The sequence below is a fragment of the Vipera berus genome (genome assembly GCF_964194415.1).
Source record: "Vipera berus genome assembly, chromosome: 1".
NCBI classification, from domain to species: domain Eukaryota; kingdom Metazoa; phylum Chordata; class Lepidosauria; order Squamata; family Viperidae; genus Vipera; species Vipera berus.
The window spans coordinates 43,350,732-43,370,054 of NC_138202.1; the positions used below are offsets into that span (position 1 = coordinate 43,350,732).

The window sequence follows — 19,323 nt, forward strand, 5'->3', positions numbered from 1 at the left end:
AAATATTAAATCCCTGGAGAGAAACATCAGATTCCTTCTGTGTTTAAGTGCCCTCTGAAACAGATTCACATATTTTAGCAGAACCTTGAACCTGGATAATTGTTCTAGTATAAACTGCTGTAAGTTTTTCCTTTTTATATTTTAAGGACATTTTAATTGTGGTTAAATCATTTCACAGTTTGGCATGTAATAAAAGACAGCACAGTTGCCTCTGCCATCCACTTTACCATTTAGGCTTTAGAGCTGGTGGGGACCACTTAACAAATAGAGGGCCACCATTTGTCTCAAATTTACAAATGAAGCTTTTGCATTGTTGGATGGGGCACAAGCCTGATAATCTCAAAAAGTGTACTTTTGTGCACTGCTCCTACCTGTGTAGGGGCCATATTCAATGCAGGATATAACTGTAATCAGTCAATAAAAATGCCTCCTTACTTTTTCAAAAATATATGAATAATTTTTCTCAGTGCTATTACCATTATTTGTCATTCATTAAGCAGTTTCTTTGAACGGTGATCATGATGAACCATTCAGCAATTTATCCTTAAGTATATTTGCCAATAATACAGGTAGTCCTCGACTTACAACTGCAATTGAGCCCAAAATTTCTGTTGCTAAGTGAGAGAATTGTTAAAAGAATTTTGCCCCATTTTATGACCTTTCTTGCCACAGTTGTTAAGTGAATCATACAGAGCAGTGTTAAGTGAATCATACAGGCCCAGAGCAGTGGGCTAATGCCTCCTTAAGTAACACCAGCTGCCTGCAATTAGTGCAGGTTCGCATCCCACCAGGCTCAAGGTTGACTCAGCCTTCCATCCTTCCGAGGTAGGTAAAATGAGGACCCAGATTGTTGGGGGCAATTAAGCTGACTTTGTAATAATGCCGCTTGGGGTGTGTGTGAAAGCCCTAATAAGCAGGCATATACATAGAATGAAGGCTACTGCTAAGCTTGTAAGCCGCCCTGAGTCTTCGGAGAAGGGCGGGATATAAATGGAATTAAAATAAAATAAAAAAATAAAAAAAATAATTGTTAAGTGAATCTGGCTTCCAGATAGACTTGCTAGTCAGAAGGTTGCAAATGTGATCCCGTGACACTGCAACTGTCATAAATATGAGTTAGTTGCCAAGCATCCAAATTTTTATCACATGACCATGGGGAAATTGCAAAGGTTGTAAGTGTGTAAAATGGTCATAAGTCATTTTTTTCAGTCCTGTTGTAACTTCAAATAGTCACTGAACAAACTGTTGTAAGTTGAGGACTACCTGTATATCTTGATTAATTTGTAATACTATGCATAAAATAAGTCCAATTATATTTGAGTAGATGTAAATGGGAAGCTGACATGATCTATTTTCTCTGAACAATGTATATTGACAGTTGAAACAATTACCTTTTTGTCTGTTCACTCTTTTCTATGTTTAATTTAATATATTGTTTCAGAAAATAAATTGGAATGACTTGGCTGCCAAAAAAGTGCCTGCTCCATTTAAACCAATAATTCGTGATGAGTTGGATGTTAGTAATTTTGCAGAGGAGTTTACAGAAATGGATCCAACATATTCTCCAGCAACCACTCCAGAGGCTGCAGACAAGCTATTCCAGGTAACTGGAAAATTCCAGCCATATAATAATATTACTAAAGTTTTGTGGAGAGAACATTTACAGATTAAATGAGACCATCCTATTATCAAAATTATTGAAATTATTGACTGGCAATTGTAGTTTTGGAAGAGAGATATTAAAACTAGTATAAACAAGCACACTAAATATACACTGCTATTGGAAACTGTGCACTTGCATACCTTACTTACATCCTGATGTCTGGGATAAATATGCATATTGTGGGTTTTGTATCATATGCATGTTTCATCACTTGCATTCCTGTACAGAATTCTATTCCAGTATTAAGAGAAAATCTTTTTTAAAAAGTAGCTTTCTTTGGGGCACATTAAACATAACTTGGCACATAATAGATTGCAAAAAGATATAAAAAATGAAATTGTCAGCTAATATTATCTGTGACCCATCAGCTGAAATTAGTGATTGATTAGTTTGATTGAAACAAGTGATTGATTATATACGAAGAAAAAAATTGAAAAAGAAACTTAATATTAAGTTTTTGATTTTCCAGACATTTCCTTTAGAAGAAATAATATTTCAGAAATTGAGATTCTATTATTAATAAATGATTTAAATCTGTAGTATTATAAGCTTCAGGATAAAATTGCTAAGCACATTGATTTGTGCTTCTTAGATTGTAAGCAGCCCTGAGTCTTTGGAGAAGGGCGGGATATAAATGGGATTAAAAAAAAAAGAAAAATAGCTTGTGCATCTAATCTTTACAAATTAAAATAGTAACAGGATTTGAGAAAACTTGCTTATGGGCTGATTAATGCACTAGGGAAATTCCATGGCCTCTCAGGGGAAGGAAAAGTATTTTGCTTTCTCTGGTTGGTGTTGTTTTGCCTGCAAAGAGGATAAACTGAGGAATACAAGATGAAATTGTAAGGAGACATAGGAATGCTTGCAAAATAAGGCAGAAATGTAGAAACTGGCTGGGGAAGTATAAATTGTTATCTGCCAGTGGCATACGAGGGTTTGGGAAAAGGTAATACAAATTGCATAGAAATAGAAAGTAAAAGATAATAGCAAGATAAAGGAAACATCCAGAAATGCTAGTTGGACTTGAAAAGTATATTGCTTATAAGTGCCAGACGTGAAAAGCATATTGTTTGTAGGTGATAGAGTAGCTATAGAAATACCAACCGGCTCTTGTTTAAATTACTGCTTGTAGTTCTAGGCCACAGGTCTGGAACCCGCGGCTCTGGAGCCACATGCGGCTCTTTCAGATGACCATCAGGTATACTACTGGGGGCAAGAATCTCAGAAGAAATGGAGTAGCCTTCATAGTCAATAAAAGAGTAGGAAAAGCAATACTGGGATACAATCCCTAAAATGACAGAATGATCTCAGTTCGAATCCAAGGCAAACCATTCAATATCACAGTAGTCCAAGTCTATGCCCCAACCACCAGTGCTGAAGACGATGAAATTGACCGGTTCTATGAAGCCCTACAGCACCTTATTGAACTAACACCAAAAAATGATGTCCTTATCATCATGGGGGATTGGAATGCTAAAGTAGGAAGCCAAAAGATAACCGAAATAAAAGGCAAATTTGGCCTTGGAGTACAAAATGAAGCAGGGCACAGGATGATAGAATTTTGTCAAGAGAATACGATGGTCATAGCAAACACTCTTTTCCAACAACCCAAGAGACGGCTCTACACATGGACATCACCGCAGCCAAAGATGGAGAAGCTGTATACAGTCAGTAAAAACAAGACTAGGAGCTGACTGTGGCTCAGACCATGAGCTTCTCGGTGCAAAATTTAGGCTTAAACTGAAGAAAGTGGGGAAAAGCACTAGGCCACTCAGGAATGAACTAAATCATATCCCTGACGAATATACAGTAGAGGTGACAAATAGATTTAAAGAATTAGATCTGATAGACAGAGTGCCTGAAGAACTATGGATGGAGGTTCGCAACATTGTGCAAGAAGTAGTAACTAAAACCATCCCAAAGAAAAAGAAATGCAAGAAAGCAAAATGGCTGTCTGAGGAAGCTTTGCAAATAGCTGAGGAAAGGAGGGAAGCAAAAGGCAAGGGAGAAAAAGAAAGATACACCCAATTGAATGCAGAATTTCAGAGAATAGCTAGAAGAGATAAGAATGCCTTCTTAAATGAACAGTGCAAAGAAATAGAAGAAAACAATAGAATAGGGAGGACCAGAGATCTCTTCAAGAAAATTGGAGAGATGAAGGGAAAGTTTCATGCAAAAATGGGCATGATAAAGGACCAAAATGGCAGGGACCTAACAGAGGCAGAAGAGATTAAGAAGAGGTGGCAAAATTACACAGAAGAACTATACAGGAATGAGCTTAATGTCTCTGATAACCACGATGAGGTGGTCACTGACCTCGAGCCAGACATCCTAGAATGTGAAGTGAAATGGGCCTTAGGAAATCTGAGCAACAACAAAGCTAGTGGAGGAGACAGTATTCCAGATGAGCTATTCAAAATCTTAAAAGACAGTGCAGTTAAAGTGCTACGCTCAATTTGCCAGCATATTTGGAAAACTCAACAGTAGCCACAGGATTGGAAAAGATCAGTTTACATTCCAATTCCAAACAAAGGCAGTGCCAAAGAAAGTTCAAACTATCGCACCATTGCACTCATTTCACATGCTATTAAAGTTATGCTTAAAATCCTACAAGCTATACTCCAGCAGTATGTGGATTGAGAACTACCAGAAGTACAGGTAGGATTTTGAACAGGCAGAGGAACTAGAGATCAAATTGCCAACATACGCTGGATCATGGAGAAAGATAGGGAGTTCCAGAAAAACATCTATTTCTGCTTCATTGACTATGCTAAAGCATTTGATTGTGTGGATCACAACAAACTGTGGCAAGTTCTTAAAGAGATGGGAGTACCAGACCATCTTATTTGTCTTTTGAGAAACCTATATGCGGGTCAAGAAGCAACAGTGAGAACTGGACACGGTACAACTGATTGGTTCAAAATTGGGAAAGGAGTCTGGCAAGACTGTGTACTGTCGCCCTGCCTGTTTAACTTATATGCAGAGCACATCATGAGAAAGGCAGGGCTATACGAATCAAAAGTTGGAATTAAGATTGCCGGAAGAAATATCAACAACCTAAGATATGCAGATGATACCACTCTAAGTGAAGAGGAACTAAAGAGCCTCTTGTTGCAGGTGAAGAAGGAGAGTGCAAAAGTACATTAAGAAAACCAAGATCATCGCATCTGGCTCTCTCAATTCCTGGCAAATAGATGAGGAAGAAATGGAGGTAGTGACAGATTTTATTTTCCTGGGCTCCAAGATCACTGCAGATGGGGACTATAGCCAAGAAATTAAAAGATGCTTGCTCCTGGGGAGGAAGGCCATGGCAGGGCTATACGAATCAAAAGTTGGAATTAAGATTGCCGGGAGAAATATCAACAACTTAAGACATGCAGATGATACCACTCTAATGGCAGAAAGTGAAGAGGAACTAAAGAGCCTCTTGTTGCAAGTGAAGAAGGAGAGTGCAAAAGTTGGGTTGAAACTAAACATTAAGAAAACCAAGATCATTGCATCCGGCCCTCTCAATTCCTGGCAAATAGATGGGGAAGAAATGGAGGTAGTGACAGATTTTATTTTCCTGGGCTCCAAGATCACTGCAGATGGGGACTATAGCCAAGAAATTAAAAGACGCTTGCTCCTGGGGAGGAAGGCCATGGCAAATCTAGACAGCACACTAAAAAGCAGAGACATCACCCTGCCAACAAAAGTGCATATAGTCAAGGCTATGGTCTTCCCAGTTGCAATGTATGGCTGTGAAAGCTGGACCATAAGAAAGGCTGAGCATCAAAGAATTGAAGCCTTTGAACTATGGTGCTGGAGAAGACTCCTGCGAGTCCCTTGGATTGCAAGGCGATCAAATCGGTCAGTCCTAAAGGAGATCAACCCTGACTGCTCTTTAGAAGGTCAGATCCTGAAATCGAAACTCACATACTTTGGCCACCTAATGAAAAGGAAGGACTCACAGGAGAAGAGCCTAATGCTGGGAAAGGTTGAGGGCAAGAGAATAAGGGGACGACAGAGAATGAGGTGGCTGGATGGTCACTGAAGCAGTAGGCGTGAGCTTAAATGGACTCCAGAAGATGGTAGAGGACAGGAAGGCCCTGGAGGAACGTTGTCCATGGGGTCGCGATGGGTTGGACACGACTTCGCAATTAACAACAACAGGATTCAGAAAATTCACTATTTTGCAGATAATGTAAACTGGAAATGATTGCTTTCTATTTCTTCTCATATTACATACCAGAGAAGGGAAGTGGAAAGATTAGGACTCAGGAGGCGGCTAGAGCTCTCCCTGACATGGTTAATTGGGATGTTTCCAATTAAAGCAAAGCCAAACAATCATTTTTGAAAACCATTTCAGCTTGCTTACTTCTCATGAAAAATTCATGCTGCCTTCTCTGATCAATCAAGATTGGCTACCTCCTTTCAAGTCTTGGCCATGTGGAACATACCCTTTACCATTTCCACACAGACTCTTTATTTTGCAAATGCCATTCTTTGAACAAGCAGCTATAAAAATATATCTATTTAGACCAATTTTACTCTATTTAGTTATACTACACAGGTTTAATCTAGTAGCAGTCATTTACAAAGTCTATCTCTTCTCATAGAATATATTGCAGAATATGTTGGTGCTAATAGTAATTGATCAGTTGCATTTTAACATGCTGTCTGAAGACACATATATAAATATATTTTGATGCATAGACAAGTATTTTAAAATTTTCAATTTTGGGTATCAGAATATAATGTCTTTCAAGCAAGCTTTTCTGTGATTATATAATGATGTATTATTTCCTTCAACGGAGTGGAATGTTCAAACAGTGATTGTTATTTTCCCCCCAAGTATGATTAACCTAATATTGACATTAGAGCTAAAATTAGATACTTTAAAATTTTGCACATAACTGATGTTTGGTTTCTTTATCATTTAGGGATATTCTTTTGTTGCTCCTTCTATCTTATTCAAACACAATGCAGCCATTATGGATCCAGTTTATTTTCTGACAAAACATAACCAACCTGGAATTACAAATATTGCGAGAAGTGCTATGATGAAGGTAGTCATAACCATTCAAATGTAAAATAATTCTTTAGTACATAACATATTTTAATGTGAAATATAAAACTTAATAGTTTTCTTTACTGTGATACAGGAATATCTTATTATTTGGGCTTATTTTGCTAATAACCTAGTAAGCAATGGAATTTTTTTCGAAAGTAACAGTAAAACTCCTATATCCTGCTTATTAGCTGACATTTGACATGGGTTCATTTAGTTAGCCGATGTAAGGCATAGAATACCGTATTAAGCTTTATCCAGGTCTATCAGGGAAGTTCTTACGTGCATGTTTTCATACCACTTAGAATAAGCTTAGTCTAGAAAGCGCTGCAGATTTGCTTATATATTCTTGAACGAATACAGAATCATACACATATAAAACAGTGTCATGGGCATACATGGACACAGTAACATGCCTGGCCTCTGCTAATACTGCTTGAAGCATTGATGAATAAGCAACTTGTTAATAAGTTTTTTTCTTAGCCCAAACTATCTGGTAATGAAGTTCCTTTTGCACATGCCTTTTAAGTGTATATGCTTACAGTTGTCTATTTTTTGTTTTATTCAGTAACTGTTAATAAATAAAATGAAGTATTGCATTTCAGGACTCTCCATTTTATCTCCACTATGAGCTGGACTTAAAAGAAAAACCACTGGGAGAAGGTAGTTTTTCCATCTGTCGAAAATGCTTACACAAAAAAACTAGACGTGAATATGCAGTAAAAATAATCAGTAAAAGGTATAAAAACAACCAATACATTATTATTATTATTTTTTAAAAAATAAGTTAATTTCTAGAAAAGCCTGCAATTTAAATATTCTCTGAACAGCTTAAGCTGTTCAGGACAGCACAGTAGCAAAATTAAAATTGTAAAACTTTGGATGAAATCCTGAGGCAGTGGAATCATTATAATTTTACAATAAAATGTCTGGGGGGAAAAGCAGCATGGTAAAAACAAAAAAAACATAGTGGCTAGATATGTCCTCCTGGGAAAGTGCTATATTCTCTTTCCTTTTTTTATCTCATTATGTTAAAGTTCGGATCTCCTATTTTTTATTTCCTTTCTAAACTTTGCTCACTCTCAAAGGGAGCAGCATGATGATTACTGTATGTATGTTTATCTATATCTTTATACAAGCTGCCATTCACCTCCATTCTGAGGGGAAATTATTTGTTAACAATGTAAATGCTTTAAAACAGACATGTCAAACACAAGGCCCGGGGGCTGGATCCGGCCCGTGAAGTGGTTTCATGTGGCCCGCGAAGCCATCCTGGAAACAGTAAGGGAACGGCCCCCACTGCCTTGGCCCTGGCCCAGAGACCCTCCTCCTGCCAGACCGTCAGATCTGTCCCACTCCTGCCCAGGCCCCCATAGGCACCCTTGATGCGAACGATGTAGAGCTGGCCATGCCCACCCAGTAAGCCATATGCACTTTAGCCACGCCCACCCAGTAGGCCACACCCACCCAGGCCACACTCACCCAGCCCCCTGAGGGCAACCGCAATGCTGATGCGGCCCTCAATGAAATTGAGTTTGACATCCCTGCTTTAAAAGATTATGTTTAGTTGAAACAAACAACTCACTTACATAAAAATATTGAAACATTTTAAATACTTACAGCACATACTTCAACCCTGAGTTGATAGAGCATTTGAGTCATCAAGTCCATTCAACTGCTCAATGAATGAAGAAAACTTAATCCATTTAGTGATGGAAAGCCTGTCTTCTTATTTGGTTATTGGTTTCACTGTGAAGCTGCTCTTACTCCTGGGAGGTTTTTCCTAATAAGTTACAGGAAGGAATATTCTGATTAAGTGTTGCATTCTAAGATAGTAGAAAATAGCTTTTTGGGTTTTTTTCTTTTGTGATATCCCTTCAGATGATTCAAGAGTGATGTTATTCTGACCCATCAGTCTTCTGTTTTGAGCACTGAACACATCTAGTTTGGGTCTACAGATAGTCAATATCTTCTTATTTCTATTTCTGTTTTTATATTTGGGGGGTGAAATCCTTTTTAAATATTGTCTTTTGAACTGAAATTAGTACTCAGTGTAGGATCTGTCCAATGAAGAATAGACTACACACTTTCTGATAAAGATAAGAAATGGAAACAGTTCTTACCCTCAATCATACAATGTGAAGAATACAAAGGTGCAAGTTCTTAATGTTACAAGGATCTTAATCTTCTCTTTTGTCAGGTTGAAAACAGTTGGATAATCATATTAGAACATGGGTTTTAAAGGCACATTGTTTACATCAAACTTTGCAGTCTAATTTATAAAGATAGCACTGTCAAATCAGAAGTTTGTTTTATAATATTCATTGACTTAATTTTTCAGGCTAGAAGTCAACACTCAGAGAGAAATTACAGCTTTAAAACTCTGCGAAGGACATCCCAATGTTGTGAAATTGCATGAAATTTATCACGATCAGGTATTGCAATATGCTTTGCTTTCTGTATTGCTCTGCCTAATCTTTAGAAAGCAAGCAAGAAAAGGTGGTGTGAATATTAGAAACATGCTAAATGAAAATGAAAGGAACACAAATGACAGTATATAGAGGGATTTTACTGTTTTTTCTGTTACAAGCTATGGAAACATTTTAACTTTCAAATCTTTCTTTTCACCTCTTCAGTTAAATTAATTATTGTTGTATATTGTGTTGGGAGGCACTAATAGACTCTGCCAGAACAACTACTCTGTTAAGAAATAAATATATTTATTATAGTGTAAAGCTACTGTGGACTTACCTACCATAAAAGATGCTATTATATATCTTAATTTTTTAAAAAAAACACTTTACAAGCTAGAGAAGAAAGGGAAAAAACTGCAAACATCCTTATTTATTTACTAAATTAAACTTTACTTATATTCTGTATTTATTTCCATGCTAAGTTATACATTAACTAATTAAATTTAAGTCAACTCATTTCATGAGAAAAAATGAGAAATGGGGAAAGATGTTTTTTTCTATTATGTAGTGTCTACTTAGCTGTGTCTCTCTGTCTGTTTATCTACTCTTGCATACATGCTCCTTTATATAGAGAATGTACCAAAAGTCTATTAACTATTAATTTTTTCAGAGAAATTGTTATTGTACCTAGGAATGTTCAAATATCATATGTCAAATAAGTAAGAAAGTATTTAGAAGAAAATAGCAACTTTCTTGAACGTTTAGTGTAATTTATATAACAAATTATCTATAGGGCCTGACTTTTGATATAGTACATGCACACACAGAGACAAAATAATACAAAGAAAGAGAACAAAATACATTTCTGTTGATCCTGTTTGTTTCCAAACATTAATAAATTATTTAAATAAACTTAATACTTACAAAAATGTGGAAAGTAAAATTGTATGGAAATATTTTCTATCCCACAAAGAACCTCACTATATGAATTAGCATTGCTTTGAGCTCTATATCTCCAACAACAAATTGAACCCTAACATTTTCCCCCTAAAAGTACATATAGCTATCCAGAAGATGCAAAATAATATTTTGTTGTGGGAATTATTTATTTATTGCATGTGTACATTGCTAATTCAGCAAAATGACTCAGAAGATTTGTCAATAAAACCCACAAAAGATTAGAATAAATGTTTTAATCCCAAGTTTGATCAACATTTTACTTATCAGAGAGAAGCCAGTTGGGTCCAGTCTGATGAAAGGGTGTGATAGCCAGTATAAATTCAACCCCTTTCTTAATTCTGGATAGAAATATTCTAGTATTTAGCAATGTAGGCCTGCCTTTTTCATCCTAACTATTAAAGTCTTGTTATATTCAGTGTCTAATAATACTATATAAAAAGTGAAATAAAAATCCCTCTTGTATTTTCAGAGAGGAATAAAACATTCTAATCCATGTTAAATGATCTTGAAGGGAAAGAAAGGAAAACTTAAATATCAGCATTGCCAGTAACTTTTAGGCTTTGGCTGTACCCAATGAAATAATTATAGGAGGATCTACTTTTGCATTATTTAAACTACACGGTTTACTAATTTCAAAATATTAACCTTTTATCTAGAACAGTGAAATGCTGTTTAATCAGGATATATCAACTTCTTTCTACGGTTAGTTAGCAAATAACCCAAAACATATCAAATTCTCATTTGTTGGAACTCAGAGTATGTTATAAGATGCTTACTTGCTCATTGGGATTTCATTTTTGGAGCTAAACCGCCAGAACAAATTTTGTGGGTTCTTCTAAAACTCAGGAAGGTGCGGTAGAAGAATCATTTTGATGGTGGAATCTAATTTGACTCCTGCAGTGATTCACTTAACAAGTGTGGCAAGAAAGGTTGTAAAATTACAATATATTACCATTACCATATATCAGTTGAATTACAATATATCAGTTGAAAGAATTTTCAGAGCTGTATTTGTATTTTAATTGAATAGTAAATCTGTTCAACTAATTATTTCTCTTCTACATTTAGAAATACATTTTTCTAAAAATTATATTTGTTTTTAGCTCCACACGTTTCTAGTAATGGAACTACTGAAAGGGGGAGAATTACTTGAACGCATCCAGAAAAAGAAGTACTTCAGTGAAACTGAAGCTAGTTATATCATGCGCAGATTAGTTTCTGCAGTGAGCCATATGCATGATGTGGGAGTACTACACAGAGATTTAAAACCCGAGGTATGAATTTAGGAACTGTGTGAAGCTTACAAAGTCTGACCATTCTCACCTTTCTTATTAATTCTTTTATTCTCCTTTACTTTGTCAATTTGTTAGAGCTGTATTTTTAATAATTGATATAAATAAAAACATAATAAAATATTTATAAAAACCTTAAGATAAGGACAGGTTATCTATCAATAGTAAGGTAATATTTTCTCATAAGAGACACATAACCTGTGAGTTATGAGAGGTGTCATTTTAGTCAATTGCCTACTCTTCTGTCCTATAATACAGGTAGTCCTCGACTTACAACAGTTCATTTAGTGACCGTTCAGAGTTACAATGGCACTGAAAAAAGTGACCCTTATGACCGTTTTTCACGCTTATGACTTTTGCAGCATGATCAAAATTCAGACGCTTGGCAACTGACTCATATTTATGATGGGTTGCAGTGTCTGGCGATCATGGAATGAAGATGCCGCATTCACTTAACAACCATGTCACTAACTTAACTGCAGTGATTCACTTAACAACTGTGGCAAGAAAGGTTGTAAAATGGAGCAAAATTCACTTAATAACAGAAATTTTGATCGTAAGTTGAGGACTACCTATATAGCCTTCTTTGTATTTGTATTAGTTTTATTTGTTAAATTGAGTGTCTATTATACGTGCATTGTTTTCCAGCTTAATGTTAGAACTACACAACTTATGTTCTAAGTTAGTAAATTCCACTTCACTGGAATTGTGGGAAGGTATGGCTGAAGAGGAGAAATTGAAACACCATTCTGCTAATGGAAAATTTCTGTACATAGAAGAAAATTATTTGAAATCATCCTATAAGAAAAGCTATGCTTAGGCAAGGATTTATTATGGGTGCAGAGAGTAAGGAAGATGATCTTGACAGCAATATATAAGAGCTCGTGTTGTTATTAATTTTTTAACCTGCCCTTTTCCCCATTATCTAGTGAAAGAGGCTGAGTCTAGAGAAATGAGATAACATTAGGAAGAAAGGGAAGGAGATATAGCCCAGGCTTGTTATTAAAGCCAATCTCAATAAAAATAGTTTTAGCCTTCCTGTGGAGTTTATTTCCTGGTCTGCTCCGTAATGCTGAAGGGCTAACAGATTAAATTGAAATAGAAGATACTGCTTTGAATAAACATTTGAATTTATAGATCTCAGTTGTTCTTAAGAAGCTGTTAAATAAGTCCAATAATTTTGTATGATTTTTTTTCTGTGCTTATTTGCATAGACAGTGTCTTCTACTCATTAAAGCAGATTTTTTCAGCCTTCCGTATAAGCATGAAAAAAACCTGATGCTGCTTTAAGAGTCGTATTAACTTTTGATGAGTGTATTTTTAAACCTGTATTTGTTCCTGTGAAAATCTGAAAAAATTACTAGCTTGTTTAGTGAGTACTTGAGAGGTGAGGTCTGAGGCACTTTATTAAATCATTTTTTAAGCATGCCCTGCCCTACTTTTCACTAGACCGGTAGTCCTGATTTGACAATGGAAATTGGGACTGGGAGCTCCATCACTAAGAGATGTAGTTGGAAAGTGCAGTGTCAAATGACCACATGACTTATGATGGCATTTGCAGCAGTTTCAGTTGCTGTTGTTAGGTGAATCCCACATGGCCCTGGCATCCTGTGATCTCATTATCGCCATTTCTGACTCCTTGCTGGCTTCCTGGTTGATTTTGCTTAATGGAAGCTGGCAGTGAAGATTGCAAATGGCAAACACAGGACAACAGAGCACTGTGCCCAAATGATGATCATGTGATGCTGCAATGATTACAACTATGATGAACAGCCATAAGTCTCCTTGTTTAGTGCCATCATAACTTCAAATGATTGCTGAATGAGTGGTCTTTGAATGATGTATTGCTTTTGTTTTGTTTTTTATTCTTGATGATTAGGCTTTTAGAGAAAAGATTTTCTGAGTGTGTAAGATATAGCAAGGTGTTATCTTTTGTCATCAGTAATAAAAAAAATCATTTCAGCATTCTTGCTATAATAAGACAATTAACTCTACTTCTCTAATATTTTTTTTAGAATTTATTATTCACAGATGAAAGTGATAATTCAGAAATAAAAATAATTGATTTTGGATTTGCCCGATTAAAACCTTCAGACAATCAGCCTCTTAGAACTCCATGTTTTACCCTTCATTATGCTGCTCCAGAGCTCTTAAACCATAATGGTTATGATGAATCCTGTGACCTCTGGAGTTTGGGAGTTATTTTGGTAAGCATATTTGGCATTTTTAAAGAAGTATCCAAGCATGACTGATAACAATATTAATGGAAAAAGTTAATTATATTTGATGTATATAAATGTTCAACATTAATGTTGAGCAGAATATGAAATATTTCATTAGATGTAGCAGAAAAGACTAAGAAAAATGAACTGCAGTTCAACTGGCTAAAATCTACGATCTTTATAGAAACAAAAACTGTATCCAGCAAAATTATAATTGAAAACAAGGTCAAGTATTATAAAAGTTAACCACCTGTCAGATACAGAAACATTTAGACTAACTGCCTAATAAGTAAGATGCCTGAAAATAATAGAATTAAACATATTTATCATCATAATAAATTTAGTGGGGATTTTTGCATAGGTTGCTAGGGAAAGTGGGGAAACAATTCTGATTTCACTTGAATTAGATCATAAGACTGGTGATGTATTTTGACCATGATTAATCCTTTAATTCAGTCAAATTTGTAATCAGTGATATAGTCTTATTTACGATTAAATTTGTTTAAGTATACTATCTTTGGGTACAGATCGCTTGGCAATAATTGATAGGAAGCATATTTTGTCCGGATAGTCCATTGTTACAATTATAATAGCAGAGTTGAAGGACTAATGGCATTTTACCTAATCACTTTCAATAGAAGATTAGAGTTTAATAAGATTATACTCTTTCTTGTGAAACAAGTTGACTGAAGCAATTATACTTTGTAACTTATGAAAATGTTACTTTATTTATACTGCAGATAATCCTTGCTTAATGACTGGTTGGTTGTGATTTTCAAAGTTATGACAGACACCCTCACCTCAACAATTTTTTGAAGTTCTGAAACTGTACCCCCTTCATGGTCATGTGATCACATTTTGAGTGCTTGGTAACTGGCTCTCATTTTAGGGTTGTTTGCAGCATCCTGTGGTCATGTAACCATGATTTCCAGCAAAAGTTGGCCATTGGCTATAACAGATTTGTTTAATGCTTGCCATATTCACTTAATCACTGCAGCCTTCATTTAACGACTACAATGTTTTACCAACCACTGGAAAATAGATTGTAATGATTGCCATAACTTACTATTGTAATTCCTGGCTTAATAACGGTCGTAAGTAGAAGACTACCTCTGTGTAAAAATAAACTTTAAAATGATTAGATGTATAATTTATTATTAATGATATTTATTGTATATCTACACAAATATGATAAATAAGAACTGCATTTATATGTAGTTATTGATTTAAAATATTTCTTTCTCCCCCACCCCTGAAAAGTATACAATGCTTTCAGGACAAATACCCTTTCAGTCTCAAGAAACCAGTATAATATGTACAAATGTTTTGGAAACAATGAAGAAAATTAAAAGAGGGGAATTTTCATTTCAAGGAGATGCTTGGAAAAACGTTTCTCAGGAAGCCAAAGATTTGATACAAGGTATATATTGATCACTGACTTATCTAGTAATTCTTAGGAGTATTAGATAGACATACAGAAACTTTATTTTGTTCATTGACCAATAAAAATACCTTCACTAAAGTGAACAAAGCAAAGTTAATCCGTAACATCAGTGACTTCTTTGTAAGTGAACTTACACACAGTGTAGCAAAATTTTGCTACTTTCAGTGATATAAATTATCCTGGTTATCTAAGAAATAATGCAAATAATTATTGGAAGTGCCCCAGAAATGTAAATAATAAAGGGATAATTGGCTAGTGGTAAATGTCCACATAGACATGGCAGTACAAAAGTACATGGGGGTATTAGTAATTTAACTTTTGGAAATTACTAAAATATTTGCTGAGGATGCTAACACAATCTGTATAAATTAATAACTGAAACTATATTATAATAGATTTCTGTTTCTTTAAAACAGCTTCATATTTTATTTTATCAAGTTTTACTTTTATAGAATCTAATTCAGATCTTCCAGCTTTCAAATTTGTATGTTTAAAAAAGTTTCAGGGTTTGGAGTACATAGACATTTCTAAATTAAAATTAACAAGGTAATAAAACTTAATATAATATTTCATGATCTTTCTGTAAATAGTTTCATTGTAATCAATTTACATAAGAGGAATATCAAAGTAGTATACATTTAAATAAAGATTAATAAATTCAGCCATTAAAAAAAATAATTGCCAGTATTTAAGTTAACTGTTTTTAAATGAATGTTAAATAAGTAACATTCAATAGATAATGTTTGTTATTTTAAAATATCTAATCCATTCATACTAGGACTTCTCACAGTGGATCCAAATAAGAGGATTAAAATGACCAGTTTGAGACACAATGATTGGCTTCAGGATGGTTGCCAATTGTCATCCAACCCATTAATGACTCCAGACAATTTAGGATCTTCAGGAGCAGCAATACATGTCAAAGCAACTTTTAATGTAAGCTCATACTACCTTTTTTTTCTAAATGAAACTATATTTCTCATGTCAGCCTATCATTTACTTTAGGAGTATCAAACTCAATTTCATTGAGGGCCGCATCAACACCGTGGTTGCCCTTGGGGGGGGTGGCTAGGGTGGGTGTGGGTGTGGCCTACTGGGTGGGCATGCCCAGCTCTACATTGCTTGCGTCAAGGGTGCCTGTGGGGGCCTGGGCAGGAGTGGGGCAGATCTGAGAGTCTCTGGCAGAGGGGGGTGGGACTGGGGCAAGTGCCAAGGCACGATCCCCTGGAAAAGCCTCACTGTGTTCCTCTCAGGCCATGCAAGGGGGGGCTGGACCATGGTACGGGCTGCCCGGAGCCCTGAGAAGCAGAGGTCAAACGCCCAGCTCGCCCTGCGAGCTCCCGCAGCACCAAGCCCAGCCCCACTTCCCCAAGAGGACGCCCAGCTGCGCTTACTGCCTCCTCAATGCTGCTGCTGCTGTGCTTACTCTCCTTAGCCAGGTTGCTCATGATGGGTATGAGGGCAAAGTCAGAGGGAGGCCCACTCCCTCTCCCTGTGAGAAGACTGGGCTTTGTATCCAAAGCTTCCTTAGTAATAGGATGGGAGACCCCCAGAATAGGCCAGGAGGAGGGGGCAAGGGGATGGTGAAAGGGAGCAGGGCAAGGCTAAGGCAGGACTTCCCTGAGACCCTCCCTCCCTCCCTCTCCTTCCTTCCTTCCTTCCTTCCTTCCTTCCTTCCTTCCTTCCGAACAGAGTGGTGAGAAAATATTTGAGATGAAGGAGGGAGAAAAACAGGCAAGAAACGGAGCTGGGGGGGGTGTCACCCTTCATTAGGAATGAAGAAATGCACTATCGCCTGGAAGTGGCCAGCAAATGGGGATGCCACGAGTAGTGTGAGTTACCTGTGCAATGCCGCCCAGCCTTCAGCCTGCCTGGTTTCGGCAGGCAGCGGGGCACTCTCCTTACAGTGCTGAGAGGCTGAGCTGGGCGGTGCAAATCCAAAGAGAAGCACAATGCCACCCAGCCCCCAGCCTGCCTCACAGCGCCGAGAGGCTGAGCCGGGCGGTGCAAAGCTGTGAGGAGAGCAACATTTTGGAAATTGTTTGTAATTGCCTTCTTTCTAGAGCTAAGTGACTAGTTTAAAATCGCACAGCTGATTTCATCCCTAGGGCAGGACTAGAACCCATGGTTCTCCAATGGTTTTATATTCAATCCTAGATGCACATAACTCTTAAAAAAAACTTGTCTCTTTTGAGAGCCTCCTCTGACATTCTCATGTTTAAGATTCATATTTAGCTAAATTGTAGACCAAAAATTCAAATGTCTCTGAATTGGCTAGGTGTGTTTTGCAGTTGATAACAGACAAAGACTTTGATCAAATCTGTCATTAGTATGCAGCACTCATAATAGGCCAGGCCACACTTGTGGGGAAGCAAGAAAGGAGCTGTCAACCACTACAGAAGGAGGAGCCAGTGATCGCATTGGCTCCTCAGAACTCCTTTCCAGATCAAGGAGAGAACTAGGATCACCCACAGGTTTGCTCCATACAGTCTGTCAGCTAGAAAGATCATAAAATAACAATCTTCAACCAGTTTGAGGCCTCTAGGAGCTAGAAGAAAATCACCCTGCCTAAGCCATGATTTGGGCCTTCAAGAGATGCGAGGTTTGCCTACTTTAGGAAGTTGCTTACTATTGATTTTCTAGATATTAAGAACCTTCTGAAGAGATAGTTTCATCACAGGAAGAGTTTTTTTCTACAGGATGAGATAAGTTTAAGAATGTTTAAGGATTAAACCGAAAAAAATTTAGGGATAACAGCAGAAGAGGGATTAGAATGTTATTAGAAAATTAAAAGCTAATTTAAAGGGCTAGATGAACTTCAAAGAATACTTTTTGTGGGTGTTTATAAAACAATATAGGAAGATTTTGAAATTAACTGTAAGAAATACTCTTATGGGAAGTTGTGCTGCTTGGAAAAAAAATATGGTAAGAACAGAGTTTGAAGGTTGACCAGAGGGAACCAGAGAAAACTAAGAATTGTTTTTGCTATTCTAAATAGGCTTTTAACAAGTATAAAAGGGAAGGATTTTGCCTCCAGAATGTTGACAAGGCACCTCTTGCAAAAAGAAGAAAGATGAAAAAGACAAGCACAAGCACAGAGACCCGTAGCAGTTCCAGTGAAAGTTCTCATTCTTCTTCCTCTCAATCCTATGGTAAAACTACCCCTACAAAAACACTACAGACAACACATCCTATAGACGGCAATAAGTCAGAGAATATCTTTCAATTCTCTGATTGAAGATCTGTTCTCTTGGATAATAATTGAAATTTCCTGATGCCTGTTCTCTTGAATACAGTAATGAGATATGTTTACAAATTGCCCCTTCTAATATTTTTGAGGTCAAAATAGGACGTGTTGAAATACCACTGTGTCTGTAACCAGAATCAAAATTCAAAAAACAAAAAAGTGATATAAAATGTTTTATTTTAATATGTGTGCATTTCCAACACTTTTTCAAAGATGTCTATAATCCAATGGCATAATCCTGCACTTAGGAGCCTGGTCTCTTTATTATATTTGGTTTTCTTTGTAATACACACACACACACACACACACACACACACACACACACACACACACACAAACACACACTGGGCGGGGAGGCTGAAAAAGACTGAGAGGCTGTTTTCTATATAAAATATATTTTATTGTGCAAATTTACAAATGCATGTGTGTGTGTATATTAAATCCTCAACAAATAATGTGTTTCAATATATTTGCCAGAATCAAAAATAACACATTTCCTTATATGCAGAAGCTATTTTCTTATGCAAGACATATACACAAGCTACTTGCTCAGCATATGAAGAAGTAAGTCCCTCCATGACATATAAGCAGCAACTTAATTTATGTGATAGTTTGGAGACCATATACAACTTTATTTCTTCCACTTTTTTCTAATGAGATAATATTATTTGGGATTATAAAACTTGACTTGGAGAGAGAGAGACTTTTCAAATATAAAAATAATTCTGTGAGAATTTTATATTCCTTTTATCATGTGGATCAAAAAACCCAAGCTAAGTATGCTATGATATGTAATGCATTAAAATTGGCAATTGGGTTGTAGCTTAATATTCAATATATTTTTATTCTGTATCAAGCTTCTGTGTGGATATTATAATTGTATTTGATAAGTAACTGAATGATATTGTGAGTATTTCTTGGAGATGCTGTAATTTGCTGTAGCAATTTCAATAAGAATTATGAGCTTATACTATTTAATCTTGCAAGACATTTTTCTCATATTTTCATGTCTAGACATAATGTATCTGAGT

The 19,323-nt window shown here is 36.3% G+C and overlaps 1 protein-coding gene across 1 annotated transcript in view; it reads left to right on the plus strand.

Annotated features, from left to right (window-relative positions):
- The window catches only part of RPS6KA5 (ribosomal protein S6 kinase A5), a 43,926-nt gene extending 24,877 nt beyond the window's left edge, over positions 1-19,049 (plus strand). Inside the window, exons 9-17 of the mRNA XM_081331264.1 lie at positions 1,442-1,603; positions 6,586-6,711; positions 7,319-7,452; positions 9,055-9,148; positions 11,191-11,361; positions 13,395-13,586; positions 14,862-15,021; positions 15,824-15,981; positions 18,044-19,049. Of these exons, the coding sequence (XP_081187390.1) occupies positions 1,442-1,603; positions 6,586-6,711; positions 7,319-7,452; positions 9,055-9,148; positions 11,191-11,361; positions 13,395-13,586; positions 14,862-15,021; positions 15,824-15,981; positions 18,044-18,283 (1,437 nt within the window). The 3' untranslated portion in view covers positions 18,284-19,049. The remainder of the gene's footprint in view (positions 1-1,441; positions 1,604-6,585; positions 6,712-7,318; positions 7,453-9,054; positions 9,149-11,190; positions 11,362-13,394; positions 13,587-14,861; positions 15,022-15,823; positions 15,982-18,043) is intronic.
- Positions 19,050-19,323: the final 274 nt, after the last annotated feature.